The sequence below is a fragment of the Myiozetetes cayanensis genome, unplaced genomic scaffold (assembly GCF_022539395.1).
Source record: "Myiozetetes cayanensis isolate MyiCay16 unplaced genomic scaffold, myiCay2020 scf12, whole genome shotgun sequence".
Taxonomy (NCBI): Eukaryota; Metazoa; Chordata; class Aves; order Passeriformes; family Tyrannidae; genus Myiozetetes; species Myiozetetes cayanensis.
In genome coordinates, this window is record NW_026086826.1 from 7,860,092 (window position 1) to 7,877,773 (window position 17,682).

The 17,682-nt window shown below is 38.3% G+C and overlaps 1 protein-coding gene across 4 annotated transcripts in view; it reads right to left on the reverse strand.

The window, feature by feature from the left end:
- EPS15 (epidermal growth factor receptor pathway substrate 15) overlaps positions 1-17,682 on the reverse strand; it is a 67,206-nt gene that overhangs the window by 12,191 nt on the left and 37,333 nt on the right. For all 4 annotated transcript variants that reach the window (XM_050306860.1, XM_050306857.1, XM_050306858.1 and 1 more), the window contains 7 exons: positions 14,320-14,405; positions 8,950-9,022; positions 4,262-4,423; positions 3,386-3,583; positions 1,307-1,504; positions 673-747; positions 242-332 (listed from right to left, as the gene is read on the reverse strand). In XM_050306860.1, the coding sequence (XP_050162817.1) occupies positions 242-332; positions 673-747; positions 1,307-1,504; positions 3,386-3,583; positions 4,262-4,423; positions 8,950-9,022; positions 14,320-14,405 (883 nt within the window). The remainder of the gene's footprint in view (positions 1-241; positions 333-672; positions 748-1,306; positions 1,505-3,385; positions 3,584-4,261; positions 4,424-8,949; positions 9,023-14,319; positions 14,406-17,682) is intronic.

Genomic DNA, 17,682 nt, shown 5'->3' on the forward strand with positions numbered 1-17,682 from the left:
GAGCAATTTTCACAGCTAATTAGAAAGCCCAAATGAAGGAAGGAGAAACACCCCAGAACACTCATTTCCACCACTTCTATCATTTCTATTTTTGTAATGCTACTGACTTCACACTCCTGTCACTCACACATTTTCAGATTTATTCTATAAAGAACAGTTTCGAGGTGAGGATGAGACTGTTTGTGTTCACAGAAGTTACCTGTTTCTGCAAGTCTGCACTTAGAGAGAAATATTTACTTACTGCCAACAAAAGGGTCAGACTGGAAGAACTCTAAGCTGGCTTCAGAAACTAGATCAGGCAAGGGATGAGATTCAGCATCAAATGGATCTTCCTGGGCAATGCAAAAGGAGAGAAAGGTATTAAATTTTTAAGACTTGCAGGACGGAAAACACTTATGTCATCTCCTGTTACCATTTAGTGGTTTCTTAAGGCTTAAAGCAAAGTGACAGCTGGAATTCATAATTCATCAATGGAGAGAGCCAAAATATTTCTCAACAACTCGCCTGCTACAGGAGACAAAACGTTTTCATGGCATCACACTCTAAATAAAAGCAGTAACTAATCTATTTATTTATTTATTTTATTTGTCATGACCATGATCCAAGCCTGAAACAGTTAACCAGGACTTTTTTATCTTACTTCTTCCTCCCCCAAAACCTGGACAAACTCACTTTTTTGGTAGTAGTTGCAGTTGGGGTCTCTTTCTCTTCTACAACAGAGGCTGCTGTTTCAGGACTATTCCTTATCTGTACAAGGATAAAAGCAATTCACCATAAATAAGTAAACACAAGACTGCACAAAGAAAAATTTAAGTATTAAAAAGAATCATAGAATATATTAAAGTATACTTCAAGTGGTTCATACTTATTATAGAGCATACTGAAGTGTTCCACAAACCCTGTGAAAGTTTAAAAAAATAAATCAATCAAGAATCTACTGAGACATAAGGAGGAATATTTAAAGGAAGACAGTTTTAGATTTTCTGTACTATTCCTTATTTTATTCTTGTTCCACCAAATGGAGACAGCTGCTCTCCTTTAATGTTAGTTCTCCTATTCAATTTATGATATTTACTTTGGAAATAAATACAGGAAAAAAATTATTGTCGCTTTCCAGGCAAGCTAAAATTGTCTCTTTTTCTGTTTATGAACTTTCAGATTGTGGAAGCACAGTCTCTCAGAAAAATACCCTGAAATTTCACTTTGTGCAAGTGTTTAAAAACATAATCAATCTGGATACAATCTTAACTTATTCCAACTTCACAGCTGCATTGCATCATGAACAGGCAGGCACAACACTACTCACTGGAGACACACTGTTTGTTTGTTCCTCTTCTGCTACACTTTCCCTTTCAGCATTCTCGTTAAGGTTTGCAGTTTCACTGCTGCTGTTGCTAAGACTGCAATGATCCACAGTCCCATTAACAAGTGTATTATGTGGCTGGGAGTGCCAACTAAACTGGTTGTTTTCCAGTTCTTTCAGCTCAAGAAGTTTTGTCTGCACCTGTAAACGGAAATAAATGTATCTGCATCAGTATGGTAACACGTGGAAGACAGTATGTGACCATCCCCTCTTAAATAAAACACAAATGATATGTCTGAAATTCTTATTTTCAAAAGCAAATATAATAAACCCTCTGTTCTTTGTATCAAAGGGTGAAATGTGGGCAGAAATCTGATTTAGCAGAGGTGCAATGTGGTTGAAGGACACCTGAGAACCTTCTACCAAGAAGCAGAGTGCAGCACTGGCAACATCAAGATTAGTTGCTTTGTTTCTACTCAAACTCATAAGAAAAGCTGCAAAGTTTTCAGGGGTTTGTTTAGTTTTGCTGGGGGTTTTTGGCTGGGGTTTTGTTTGGTTTGTTGTGGTTTTTTTGTTTGTTTTGTTTTGTTTTTAATTATGTATTTACAACTACCTTAAACTTTAAATTATAAAGGTTGTTCTACTAAAACTCTCATCTTCCAAGATGGAGAATTACGTATTTGTCATCTTCTCCCACATGACTTTCCAAGTGTGTGTATTTCAGTGATGTGCTTAATGCAGCGCCTCACAGCAAACATTTACAACCACCCTGCCAGTTAGGAGGGAATTACTGGACTTGGCAGATTATGCAGAAGAATGAACACAGTTCAGATATTTAGGTGCCTAAAGGTCAGTCACCTAATAGAGTTCTCATGGCCTTGTATGTGTCACCTGTCAGGTGACAGCAAAGACAACCCCAGGTGTCTTTCAAATACACTGACTCAGACTAACCATGAGATAATCTCACCTAAAGCACTGAGGGACCTATTGTTCCTTATTTGTGAGCCAAGAGCAATAAAATTAGGAGTACTGATACAAAACCTACTAAAAAAAGATCTGTATTGCAGTCAAGCATAACCACTTACACATCAGTCTCAAATCTGTTCATTGCAAACACCTCTTACCGGTATATAAACATTGAAATGGTACAACCTTCCCTCTACCAGTGATGAAACAATGGAAAAATCCATTTGTTTACTTCTCAGTTTCTAAAACTAGAAGCCAAATTTAAAAATCATGAATGTTACGAGGACTCTTCAACAGAAGAAAGTGGTCTTGCATGAACTCTAGCAGTAGAAGTTTTTTTAAAAAATAAACTAGAAAGTTACAGATGTGAGTTGTGTGGAAAGTCAGGCATTTCTAGAGTTCAAAGTTCACAGGTAGGCTTTGCCTTTTGTTTTTAACTTGATAACAAAGTGAGTGGCTAATCTATTAGACAGGTGGCAACACAGAGGAGAACAATGAGGAAAGGGTGTGCAAGGTAATGCACCACTGAAGTTAATAACAAATCACTGATTACAGACAGAAACTGAAAGTCTTCCACACAACAGCAGACACTTCAAAGCACAGGGCTTAAAACCAGGGCAGCCAGCTCTCTGCTTCTCAGGATCTAATCTCAGCCCAACTTATTCTTACATTCACTTTACTTTCCCCCTTCAACAATGCACTAATTAAATGTTATCAGTAATTTTATACTGACTTCACATCAATTAAAGAATAACGAGAATGTGCCCCAGGCCATGGCTGAGGATGAAAACTTAAATAACCACTGGACATAGAGAGTTTAAGTCTGCGTTATCCACTTTTCACTCATTACATTAAGACAAATTATTTATGAAGTATCATAAATTAATCCCTTTTATTAACAAAACTTGGAGAAAAATCATGAAGTGTCTCAAGTGACTTAAATCAGCCTCTAAGAATCCTAACAACTACCACCACAGAACACATGTGTAAGTAACTGAAGACATGAGCAAACAGTGGAGAAAAAAGAAAGCAACGCCTTCCCCTGAAGACAAACCACACTAAAGGTTGGCAGCTCAAACTATTTTTTGGGGGGGTGGGTCTTTCACAATGCCTTACTGAATTGATTTCCTGTTGTGAATCCTGCAGATGTTGCTGAAGAGGTCCCAGCTGTGCTTTCCCCGATTCTATGCAATGCTCAAGCTCGGCAGTTTCTTGCTGCAGGCGGCTCAGCTCCTCCTGGGCTTTGGTCAGTTCATCTTCATACGCTGAAATCTTTGATTCCTGGCTGGTTATTTCAGCCTTCAGCATGGCAATCTAAAGCAGGAACAGTATTTCAAGTTTAAAAAAAAACCAAAACAACACCCCATACCCAAAAAAACACAATCAACACTTCCAAACACATCTAAGTACTATAATTTATGACCAGAAAAAGTAAAAATCTCATAGCTATTGAAGAGATTATAGACCATACCTGAATGAATTATCATACCTGGTAACACCTCATATAGATCATACCTGAATGGACAGTTAATTCTCTATTGGTCCCAATAGGAACAGTGTATTCTGTTTTTCTGACCAACACAGATATTTTTAACACTGAAAAGATAATTTTAGACCTTAAAGAAATATAACACCTTTATGTTGGGCAAAAAAATTACACAAGATGTTGTTTTTTAATCACTAAGCAATCAGTTCCAGTAATTAGTGCTTCTAATTACATTTATATTGTATTATAATTTTGCACTGTTTCTTTGCTAACTTTATTTGTGTGCAAGTACATCTCAATATGTTTGCTGACACACTGATACTAAATGAGGAGGTCACTGAAGTGAGTGATGTATTTCCCATGCTCTGTTGCTCACGAAACCTTGACACTCAGGCTATTTAGTTGTTAAAGCCTTTTCTCCTACCCCAACAACCGTAACTCTGAGAGGCTGAGCTGTTCAAAACAAGGAATTTACTCTTCCAAGGGCCTTGCCCACCAGACCTTACCAAGTGGGCCTCCTCTGCACACTTCTGCCTGATGTCATTAAGTTGCTCTTCCAACTTGGCCTTCTGCTCATCAAGATCATTAAGGGTTTCCTGGGCTTCCTGTTTCTGAGCTTGCAGCTTTTGCAGATTACTGCTCTCCCGCTTTACTTCATCTTGCAGGTCCTGTAATAAAACAGATCAGCTTTACAGATGTTCCCTCTCCCCTAACCACTAAATTCTGCAGCACAAACTGCAGAGCTAACTTAGATTTCTAAGTATCAACAAATCATCTTTCAGAAGCCAGCACTGACAGCATGACAGACAAGCAAGTATTCTCAAATTCCAATTCTATGACATAAGAATAATCAGGTTATTTGTGTTTTCTTTTCTTTAGTGAAACAAATCTCACTGAGGTACTGAGGATCGTGCATCAACACAGATTACCAGGGATTCATTTTGAATTTAGAAGTAGTCTTTATTCAGACTCCTGCATTGTCTCTGTCCCATGTTTCAGCAATGTTTTACTGAGTTCCTTAGCACAGACATGGACCTGTTGCAGCGAGTCTGGAGGAGGCCATGAAGGTGCTCTGAGGGCTGGAGCAGCTCTCCTATGAACACAGGCTGAAACAGCTGAGGTTGGTCACCCTGCAGAAGTGAAGGCTCCAGGGAGACTTCAGAGCCCCTTCCAGGACCTAAAGGGGGTTTATAAGAAAATTGGAAAGGGACTTTTTATCAGGGCGTGGAGTTATAGAATAAGGGGGAACGGCTTCACACTGCCAGAGGGCAGGATTAGATGGGATAGCAGGAAGAAATCCTTCCCTGGAAGGGTGGTGAGGCACTGGCACAGGTTGCCCAGAGAAGCTGTGGATGACCCATCCCTGGAAATGTTCCACTCCAGGCTGGATGGGGCCTTGAGTAACCGCGGTGGAACAAGATGGTCTTTGAGGTCCCTTCCACCCCAAGCCACTCTGTGATCCTATGATAATAAATCCTTTATTCTGCTCCTTCCCCCTTCAAAAACACATAGCCAAAAATAGGAATTGTTTCCAGGGACATGGTGAAAGACTAAAGCAGTGCATTATTAACACAAATGCACTGCCTCCTGGGGCATTCCTTCCTCTGATTTTGCAAAAATCAGTCAAAAACTTATTTGCCATGTAACAGTACTGGTGAGGAATTCACATTTCATACAACACGACACGGCATCTTTCGATTTACGAAAACAGCAGCAAGCATGTGTCTTGTGTTCTAAGCACATTAAGTAGCATCATATGGTAATTAGTTCATTTCTGAGCAACAGGAATGGTTATACTTCAAGAAGCTACAGAGATAACACTGAAAAACATGTCAAGGAAAGAAATTAGGATGAAGAAAGAATCGTCAAAGTCAAGAGGAAGAGATAATACAGGGAGATCAAAAAGGATTAATACCAAAGGAAAAATACTAGATGAAAAGAGAATATTGCAGCCTTTCTGAGAAAATATGGTAACTGAAGGAAGAATCATCAACAACAATAAAAAATAAATAAAGATAAATAAAATTAAGGAGGAGAGGAAAACAAGAGACATGAAATTCTGATTAGATCATACATTTGTGTGCTGCTCTAAGCTACGATCCTGCTGTTCTTTTTTAGGGGTGTTTTGTTTGGGTTCTTTTTTGTGAGGGGGTAGTTCATCCATGTGTGCTAACACCTCCCATAATGAGGACAAAAAAGCCAGACAGAAATAGAAAGGCATATGGTGCAAGCAGTCAGATGCTGGGGAATTAGATAACCTCAAGACAACTGGAAGGCACATCATAAATGCTTTTATGTAAAAAGCCAAACCCAAAACCATGCAATCCCCCACCCAGCCAAAACATGAAGCACCAAAAGCCCCTCACAAAATCCCCCCAAATCAAATTTAAGTTCAGTAAAAAAAAAAATCAAATTTAAGTTCAGCAGCCAGACTTGGTGAATTACTGGTTATTTCTAACCCATGAAAGACAAACCAGCACACAAACAAAAAGCTCTTACAGCAGCTACTGACTTGGATAATTGGGACATTCTTGATCCATTCATTTTTTGCACTGCTTTGAAAAGCAAGTATCAGCTGACACTTAACGCAAGCAATGGGGGGAAAAGTAACAGCTTAAAGAGATTTCAGCTGCTTTTTTGTGAAAGGAAGCAAGAATTCACATACATATAAGCTAAATATAGGTCACCTCCACTCTTGTCTGTCCTAGGCACAGCAGTAGAGAAGCACTGAAGAGATCTGACTAAGCTTGATGGTTCCCAAAAGAGAAAAGAAGGAAAAAATCCCAACCAAACCCAAAACTCACAGTGGTTTTTTGTTCACATATGTTCAGAGTAAAGGCTGGGGTATACACAGAATGGGTCCAGTACTCAAAGATACCTCTTCATGAAGCAAACCAGGCTCCAGTTAAGCTTTGATTTCCAGGAACACCCTCAGCATAGAAGCAGCAATTAATGTTCAAGCACTGAATGAGATTTTATGGAAAAACCATGAACATATCTGAGGTGGTACAAACTGGCATTCTGATGGTAACAGTAATCCCTGTACTAGATTTATGATCACTAGAACTCTTCCTGCTAAAGCAGTGGAGGATAAGGGAAGTTTAGGGATCTGTATTTTCACAGACAAGACAATGGATTTGACAGCTTGTCAGTCTGTACTTCCCCAAACAATTCACGTGCTGAGAACTGTTAAGCCTCAAAGAGGACAGGCAAGTTAAACTTCACTGACTTTCCAGTGGCACTGGTGCACTGCAATGAAGAACAGAGAAATTCCAATGCTGAGAGGGGTATTTGGAGCGTGCAACTTTAGGAAAACACCACCCCTCAGTCCTTGCTACTAGGGAGCTGATATTTTAATAAGCACATTGAAACACACCAGCCTGCTATGTTTTCCTTAAAACTCTTTTTCTGTCTTTGCTTTTTAGAAGCTATTTACATAGTATATAAATTATTTTATAGAAGAAAAAATATCGAAGAAAAGAACTGTCATTCTTTCTCTCCTCCTATACAAACCAGTTTGATTCATCACTGACCACAGATATATTTGATTTTATAGTTTGTGTCCATGGAAGGAATTCTGGTATCAGAAATTCAGGAGTGTTGATGCCACAAAACTAGCTTGAACCAAGGTGGAAGGTTAGGGAGCACTAGTGTTGTACACCATCTTTGAAATGTTACCATTAGAATAAAACCAAAATTAAAAAAGCATGAGGTAAAGATATCCTTCGTCTGCCACATTATCCTCTGAAGTCCTAGAAAGTTTGTTGAAACGTGCAGGTCCTCCAACATTCAGGAGCAAGAAAAGGACCAGAGGTGAAGGGCCACCAGCTTAAATAAATGCTGCAGCCATTTCCTGTTTGACCCTGAATAGCTTGTGTGATCACTAAGAGCTTAAAGACCTGAAACAGTTGCTTCCAAAATTACTGTTAAGGATACAAAGGCTTAACTTGATGCAACAAACTGATTCTGTGATGCTGCTGACCATCAACCACTGAACACACAGGGATGACACTGTAACACTCAAGGTAAGATTTTTATCTACCTTCAGGTACCTTTTGTGCAAAGATCCCCAGAGAACTCACGTGAACACACACACACAGATTCCAGCACGCACGAACAAAACTCATCCTGTGTGCAAAACCAGGAATACCCACGGGGATTTTCAAGTGTGCAAGGCAATCTGCAGGGTGGGGAGGGGAACGACCACGGCACACAGGGACACAGGCACAGGCATGAGCAACTTCTGCATGAATTCCTGCAGCTGCTGAGGCTGCCTTCCAGCATGACCAACAGGCCAGCACCTGACTATCTCCAGACAGGTCAGACTATTAATTAGCATCCAGGCTTTAAGGGTATTAAATAGCCAAACACAAAATTCGCAACTGTTTTAACGCGTTAGCTCCTTTTCAGCCCAACCAAAAATTAAAATGCAGAGATCACTGGCACTATTTGCTCTTAAACCAAATAAAGATTATTTTAAATAGCAGATCACTAAAATAAATATAGAAATAAATATAAGTGGTCAGACATCACACTGAAGATTTTTTTTTAGAGAGCAACTTAAAATTTAATTGAAATGTTGCTTTGCAGTACTTAATTCAGATCTAGACTGTCAGCATCCTAAACATCGATGCTGACTGCATAATTTTTAATGCCTGTAAAACACTTGTAAATTTAAATTTTACAATGTCATCCTCTTAAATAAAAATCAACAGATTCTTTTAAAATTCACTTATATTAGGCAAAATTAACTTGAGGCAACATTCCTCCCAAGCTGGTAATTACTGCGACTCATAAGAAGCAGCCCTATACACAAGCCCTTTTAATTGAGCCACTTAAGTTTATTAATTAATTTACAGTTCTACAGTGTCCTCTTTAGTTTTAATTATACAGTAGATAGTCTTTTAAAAGAAAAAAGGAAGAAAGAAAAAAATATCTGTTCTTTTGTAATCTTTTTCATTTAACACTCCATGCAGACCATAGAAGCTCACACATTTATATAAATATACACACCTACACCAACCCATAATCACGTAGAAAATACACTTCAAAATACATTCTTTTTCTTAGCCACATTTTTTTTTGTTTTTACAGGATAAGTGACGTGATCTAAAGACTCAGTAATCCCACTGTCACTAAAGCAGCACATGGTGCAATATCAGGTGTCTGAACAATAATTTAGTGTTTTATTTACCTGGACCTCACTTGTCCTCTGCTTGATGGCATCTTCTTTCTCCTTCAGGTCTTGCTCTACATTATTCTTTTCCCTAGAAGACCAGCAAACAATGCAAGAATACTTAAGAACATCAGCTACAGCAGGTACAGTTATCCAGCCCCCTAAGCCTGTATCTCTCTTTAAATACATAGTGAAACATCAAACACAAAAGATGTAAGGGATTTCTGCTTTCCAAATTATTTACAAGACAGAAGCCCACATAAGGGCTCTGCATAAACCCCCCTGTCCTTCCACCAACTGCACTCCAGTGATAAGAATGGCTCAAAAATGGAAGGGGGCGGGAGGGAGAAATCAATGAAATACTGTCTCCAGTGATCTCACTGTTGCTATGGAGCACTTGTCTAATGAAAACTGCTAGGAAAAGTGGGAGGGATTGCATCAGATTCCATCTATTAACCCCTGCAAACACAGCAATGCCTGTGCCCACAGCAGCTCGGAAACATTTCCAGCAGGCCAGTCGAGCTGATCGATGCCCTTTGCCTGTCGGATTTTCGATCCTTCCCTCGGGAAGGGCAGGGACGAGCAGGAAGGCTGGCTTGGCTTGCTGCAATCACGACCTGCTCAGAGGCTCCACACACAGTGATTTGCTGTGTCATATCAAGCCTGTCTCTCCAGGCATTTATTCAAGTTTCAAAGTGACTACTGATGACAGGGGAATTATCATTAATAAATTCTTGATAGTCAGACATAACAATAAGAAAGGGAAAAAACCCAACATACACCTCACAAGTGTTACTATTATTAAAAAAATCAAGGGTATCTCTCTCTAGACAGCATATGGAATCTTTTCTCCTTTCACAGAGGCAGAAAAACATTAAGCTCTACGGTTTTAACATTCTCTTCTGTAGATAGATATTTACTTTCCTAAAGATTTTGTTAATAAATTAGCACACACATGAAAAGTCAGAATTTGAACAGTAAACTTAGCATTTCTAAATTAAATACCCCAGTGAAAATCTATCAAATTACATTATTGGTACATATTGAAATTAAGGTAATTTCATATTTTAATAGCAGCAGATTGTTAATCTGAAATAATTTATTTAATTGTTTACTGCTATTTAATACAGAAGAAAGCATTTCTGTCTCTGAAGTAAAGGAAGTCTACCCTAAGTTCTCTTTATATAGGCTGAGGAATTTTTGTTTACTGCTAAGCCATGTACAATGGAAAATAAAAACAATCCAGATGTCAGATCTCAAATGAACATTTGCTCTGACAAATAATTACTGTTGATTATGTTCTGCTATTACTTATCTCAGTATCTGATTAAAGAGCAACTTCCTGATTATGCCCAAAGGGAAGGTTTAAATGGAAGAAAAAGGAAAGATGTAGAAAGAAGAACTCTGAAGAACAAGACTACTTATTTTGTTGAGTGTGATCCTTCAAGTTTTGTAAAATTCCTCACTCTCCATTCCTCAGAAAATGGAAATTCTAAACAAATCTTCACCTTCTCCATCACAGCTACAGCACACCCCTCTAGCTCAATAAACTGTAGCATATTTGTATTTAGGTATTTAAAGCACTGCAACACAGGGTTGAAACAAGCTCTGTTGCTTTTGCTTCCACAACCTTCCATGAAGAAAGGCTCTCAGTAAACCACTTCCACAGATCTACATACAAGTCAGCCTGAAAAGCACCTTCAAGCCCTCAAACACCCCTTAAGCACAGCAGACACTCAGATATATTCATCCTGACTGAAGATAAAAGAGAATAATCGATTAAGAAAATAAATACTTGTTATTTTTCCTGCTTGGGTGTGAAAACTGAGCAAGAAGTAGAACTGCAAGCAGGTATGTATGCTTATTGTACAGCCTTTCCACATTCCTGTCACTGATGTGCCTAAAAGACCGGCAGAGATGCAGATCACCTCCTTTTTATTTCAACAGAAGCCAGGTACCTAAACCCTTGAAATCTGGACTAAGCAACAGGATACAACACCCACCCACAGGCAGCTTACATGAGCCAAATCAGAGCACAAACAATGAATTGGAAAGAACCAAGTGAAAGAAGTATTGTCAGGCAGAAAAAGAAAAGCTTAGGCAGCAGTCTCAGGCAAAGGAAAACAAGCTGAGTGTATATAGTCTACACATAACACATCCCCTCCTCCCCCCCCCCCAGTAATGCCTCTTTGTTTCAAAGAAAAGACAACACAGACCTACTTAATTCACTAATTCTTCTGAATGCCTCCATTTCTTTTACAAACTATCTGGTATGCCCCTGTAGGAATGCTCAGCAACTGAAAGAACCAAAAACAAGTCACAAAATTGATTTACTGGATATGACAGATTTCCTGGATCATAAAATCCCTTAATACACCAGCACTTGGAAAAAAAAAACAAGAAAAAAAACAAAACCAAAAACCAACCCAAAAAGAACTGTGGTCTTGCCAATAAAGGACACTTGTAACCAATTCAAGCCAATTATTGAAAGCAATACCATTTCCCTATGGATTTTAATAGCAGTCAGGCCAGGAGAACCTCACATCAAATAAACTAAAAGCAATGACTAATTGATGGTTTCTCCCATGCAGATGCTTCATGATTTACAATCAAATAATTTTAGTAAGTCCCTAAGTTTAATACTAATTTGTGAATGGAGTAATTTATAAAAGGGAGCCAGCACATTACAAATATTTGTCATAGCTGAGAACTGCAGTCCCCCTGTGTCAGCAGAGTCATTCAAGCCACTCAACCCAGCCAGGCTGCCTGATGGCCAACACTTAAAATCACCTTGGTTCCAAAGGCAAAAAAACCAAAAGAAGATATTTTCTATAATAAGAGACAGATCACTACTCTCAGAGCTGGTACAGTTATCTACTTTCACAGCTGCCCAATATTTCTTGTTTCCACACACATTTGTAATTTTGGGAAGCCCTAATGTAGCAGCACTTCAGTTTGGCAATGCCAGAAAAAAATGCCAAGGGTTTGCCTTGTTTCTTCCCCTCTTTGTTCCCTCAAACTTCACAGCTGCAACAGCTCAGTCACTTCCAAACCAGAGGTTAGAAGAAATGATCGATGCTACATTAAAACTCTTTCACTGCTTGGCTAAGATGCAGATCAGCTTTATGGCCCTTTTGACCTGGTTTAGATTCAGGACAATATGGGTGTTGCATCCAGCACACGTGAAGGATGGCACCTCTGGTGAGATATCCCAAGTTAAGCTCAGCTACTCCACATGCTTAGAGGGGAATGTAGTGCTGGGAAAGCTTGAAGAAATCCCACCAATCTGTGGGCAGTAGATAGTTTTGAATGGATGACTGCAAAGCAGGGTTTCCTGGGGAAGAAAAAGGTTTTGTGGCTCAAGATAGAATATTAAGAACATCTGGTCTAGCCTCCCACAATGCTGATCAAAAAAAGCTTCAAATACCTTTCTAAAAATACAGTGCAACTGAAACAGAATTTAGAAACAGCAGTGCTAACAGGTTCAAAATGATGCAGATCCCACAAGGTCCACAGGCAAATCATTGCCCCCATCAGAGGGGAAATTATCCTCACTAGCATTTTATTCTTCATCTGATCCTCAACCTACACTTCCTGACATTGTATTTATAAAATTAGATTACAAAACTATTGGCTACCAGGAATCCTGCCCACACAAACTGCTGAGCCACAAAGACATCACCTCCGTGTTCTTTGCTCAGTCTCTCTAAAAGCTGTTTTCCACACATTGTCATTCTTTTGGCCATTTCCTTTTTTTTTTTTTGGAAGTGCACTTCAAAAATAGATTCAATTTCTGTTACTGGGTCTCAGAAATGCAGCTCACTTGGATACTTCTCAGTGGAATCACAGACCAGAATTCTTATACATTAAGTCCAACAGCTGAACAATGTATTTTCTTTAATAATGAACAAAAATAACTTCAGTTTAAGTTACATTTTTATAGGACAACTATCAAGTCTGAGGGTGTACTTCATCATTTATAACAGAAATGTGGATTCACTAAAGATGAAAAGTCTCCTACATTGACCACACTGTTAATCCTGTTCTGTTCTGAACCTCTAAATCATATAAAAGTAAATTTCCCCTTTCTAAAAATAACAACCTTCTTCAACAATCTAATGTCACTCTAATGTGCCAAACGTTGTCAATGTATACTTGCCACTGCAGAAATGAAAGCAATGACTTTTCAAAGGCCATGGTTCCTTCACACCTCACAGCAAGAAAAGACAAGAAAACAAATCTGAAACAGCCTGGGTTGCACATTAGGCTGCAAGCCCACCTACTGAAAACCAACCTCATCTAGAAATTCATGCTAGCCAACAATTTATTTCCCTCTAAGATAGTAACAGCAAATATACACTGCTGTAAATCATATTTCAGGTTAATAAATGTAAGTGTTCAAAATTGGAATTAATGTAACCTAAAGAACAGAGGAAGGCAGAGCAGGGAGAAGTGAGGAGGCAGTGGGAGTAATAAGACAGGGAATAAGCAGCTGAAGTGAAAAACATTTATGCATTTAGGAAACAGACTGTGCTTTGACACATTGCCAAATTAAATCATTCCTGCAAGTGACATGAATTAGAGAGGCAGATTTCATCATGACAAAGCACCCTCACTTAAAAAATAGGAGAGTTTACTATTCTTAATAGAATTTTCAGTAGATTTATGCTACTAACAAAAAAAAAAGCTGAAGAAAAATACCTGCTATGTCTGAAGAGTATGATGAAAACTACAAAAAAATATGGATTTGATTTTCTTAGTCACTTAGTCATCTTAATCACCTTAGAAATAATCAATGGAACTCAAGGGTCTGCAGACATCAAAATAATTTTTCTCGGTGCTACAGTTTATTTTATTTAGTTTATTTTACAGAAGACAAGCACCTCCATCTTTACCACCATCAAGACCTTAGCAGAGGTCCATACACAAAGCCATTTTCCCAATCCCCACCCTGCATATTTCATTTTTTTCCATCTCATTTCCTTACAGCCATTAGAAAAAAAGTCCTTAGAGTTCCTTCTACAAATCAAAGACAACTAATACCAATTTATATTACGGTTCCAGCAGCCTAAAGATCTGCTCCATTCACATCTGCCAATTAAGATGAACAAGGGAGAATATTTCCACCTCAGGATGCTGAGAGAGGCAGCTCTGAAACACGCCCTGAGGGCATGAGGGACAGACCCTTCACAGTCCTGCTGTCATTAAGTGCACTCCTGTGAGTGAACAAAGAGCAGAAGTGTTGAACAGTACCACGGACATGCTAACCATTTATTTCAGCAAAGCAGACTATTACCACCTGCTCTTCTCTTAGGCATCCAATTGGTTTTTAAAAAGCAGCCAACAGCACAACTGAACCTAAGGCAGCTCTGACTATTCCTCCTTTACCTCTGCAGGTCCACAATTTCATTGTTCAACGTATCGAGTTCTTTAATTGCAGAAAAATCTGCTACAGAATTCGGTCCTTGAGCATTCTGAAAGATAAAAAATAAATACTGTTAGTCTATAGCTTATGCTGTCCAACAGCTATATTCACTTCACTTCTGCAGCAACACGAGCTATATCCTCTTGTAACAACTGTTGGTAGCGTTGTATTTCAAACACTCAATCTCAGAACACCCCAAACAGTGCAGATGCTACATTAACACAACACAACATACAGTCAAAGCACGGAGAGATTTCAAAGAGTTTGTCTCCTGCAAACCCTTGAAGACACCTTGCACAAAAGCACAGGACAACCTGGTCATACAAAAACCCCATACAATCCAGTTATAAAATGAGATTTATCTTACAGTTAATGTTTAGCTGGCTTCCTAGCGTTCATTTCAGAGAGATTTATTTACTACTTTTATATTTCTGTTTCTTCACTCAGAGACCCTCATGTTGCCAAGTACAGTTCAGCGTGAACCTCCAAAGTACTGAATGAAACTTGGACAACACAAAGTCATAGGTAAGTTTACACCCATGAGTTTCCATTTATTTGATGTCTTTGTAACACATTGACTGTAACACAAATTATTTGTTTCAAAAAGTACACATAAATGGCTAGAGAACAAAAGCTGAAGACACAAATTAGCAAATGCTGAAATTGTTCTACTGTGCCTTATCACAACAGGAACATGTTTAGAAAGCCAGTCACTGTAACTACCTTCTATAAATACATTAGTTCCTTCAAGTCTTGAATAAAGTCTTCCAAGTCAAACACAAAATTCAGAGGAAAAATACACACATGTAATTAAAAAAGGCAAGTGATACTCTCAAAATAACACAAAAGTTTTTAAAAGCTGAAGTTCCTCTGCAGATAAATCAAGGTGCTATTAACTATGTGTTTATTCAAGCTTATTCTCTGGAGAAAAAAATAAAAATAACGAGAGCCAAGAAAAGACCTAAATAGTAAATCTGAGCACACAGTGGTTACTAACATTATTTAGCAAAACTATAGATTATTCATGCTTATTTTACTAGAACAAATGATATGAACTGTGAATAAAAAAAACCCAACCCTCCAAACATACAGCTATTCTTAAACTGGTTAGTGTACAGCTCCTCAGATGGGCAAACCAGCTATGACAGGAATCCTGCTCTAAAGGAATTACACTGGAGTTTTGCAGTGTTGCTCATGGCATTCCAGTGAAAGTTTTTACTTCTAGGACAGGGGCAAAAGGAAGACATGGAACTATTAGCTACAAGTGCAATTTTTTTCCAGGCCTCCTTCTCTTATCAGTTAAAATAAATCCTGCACACTGACACCAGCATCAAACTTGAGCAAAATTTAGTTCAACCTTATTTTCAATTGTTCAGGAGAACTGGTGTGGAAGAGAACATAAAAGCCATTAATGCATAAAAGAAGCATTTTTAGCTTCAATATAGAAGTTAACAAAGACAGAAGTTAGAACTCTATGCTACCATTTACTACACTGCAACGTGCATGCAACAACACTTTGAGTTTTTAACTCCAAATGGTAATAACAGTAAATTCCTGACAAAACTCTTTGAGAGGACCCTGGCATGGAAGCTTAATTCTTATGGCTTGTAATGCAAGTGGTGATTACAAACAGTTCTAGGTAAAGAAACACAGCAACAAGTGTTAAACTGCTGCTGTATCCCATCCGTGGGATCTGCATTCAGGCCTCAAAATGGAAATAAAAGTTACACTACTGTGGTAATAGAATTCTGTAAGGGAATCAAACATTAGGTAACAGCAGCATACATATATATGCAATTTAAACACCTATCAGGGATCACAAGTTAACCTTCCCTATGTCAAAACCACAATGAAATACATTTTACATACTGATATTTCTGCTACCACCTTCATATTGGTCAATTCAGAAGACAAAGCCTAAATTGTTTTTTTGGTTTGTTTTTTTTTTACAACATCAGCCACACCGTGTCAAGAAAACCAGCACAAAGCCTATTTCTGCCTGCTGCTCTTATCCTTTCAGTTCAAATCTTGAGCAATAACCTTGGGCAAAAAAGTTCTTTCATATGAACAAAACAGCATCTCTTTTGAAAAAGCTCAAGATGAGCTGAAAGTTCAGCTCAATTTAGTAGAAGAAATTCTTGTTGAGGTTTTACAGAGCTAACTGACAGCTAACTTACCTTCTTTCACAGCAGTCTTATCATTTATGTTAGTAATGAAAAATCACGTTGGGTCTTTGAGAGTGTTATAAAATCAATTTACACAGAACAGCAGTAATCAACGCTGATCTCACCTAATGGTTTCTAATCACTAAATTTTCTGCAATATCATCAGTAAAACCATGATTATTAGTCCTACTGATAACTGCCAGGGGGCTACTGCTCTGTCACCACCTCCCCAGCAATTTCTCTTTCCAGTTTAAGCAGCACACGCTGCCGACAGGAACAGCCACAGAGGTTTGGGTTCAAGGAAGAAACTCAGGGTTCTTCTGGATCAACGACACTGGAAATCAGCAATAACTTGAGATTGGAACACACTGTGGCACTTCAGAGAAGTGTTGTGATATTTCAGTGACTATGAAGAGCCTTAGAAGGATGTTCATTATTCAACCAACAGACAGTAAATATTAGAAAAGCAAAGATTCTCTAACCTTGAGAAAGCAGAGTTAACAAACTGACAGAATAATAAGGATGAAAAGCAGAGTGGTGCAGAATGGAAAAAACAGTCCAAACTAGAAAAGAGACATAGAAAGGAAAGCAAACATACAAAAAAGATTAGTAGAGTTGCAAATAAAGCAAATTACTTTTTAAAAACAGAATGTAAAAACGAATTAGATACCAGTTACAGAAACTCAAAAGCAGCGCCAAATTTTGAGTTTCGTTTCTTTCAGGTGTGAATTTTTCATTCTGTTTAAGAAAGTTGCAGAATTGGGTCAATGTTTTGCACAACCAAGAAAAGGTAACTCACATCAGACTTCATGATGTGTAAGTCACGTAAGAATTTGTGATGACCACTACTGTTCCAATAACTACAACCTGAACTGCTGAGGTACAGTCTACTGCTGGATTAAGATAGATGGCAACCTATGACTATGAAGGCACCTAAACCATCTGGGAAGTATAAAATGGAGGAGCATTTACTTTTAAAGCTTTAAATATATAATTCTAAACTTTTAGTTCTCGTTGTTTCCAAAGGTATTCAAAAAGATCAATGTAAAAAAGGTAACCGAACACATTAGGAGAAAAACATTGAACTTGCGCACGTCATTTCAGATGCAAACTGAAATTTCTTTAAATAAACAGCAGAAGGATTATTCTTTCAAAAGAGAA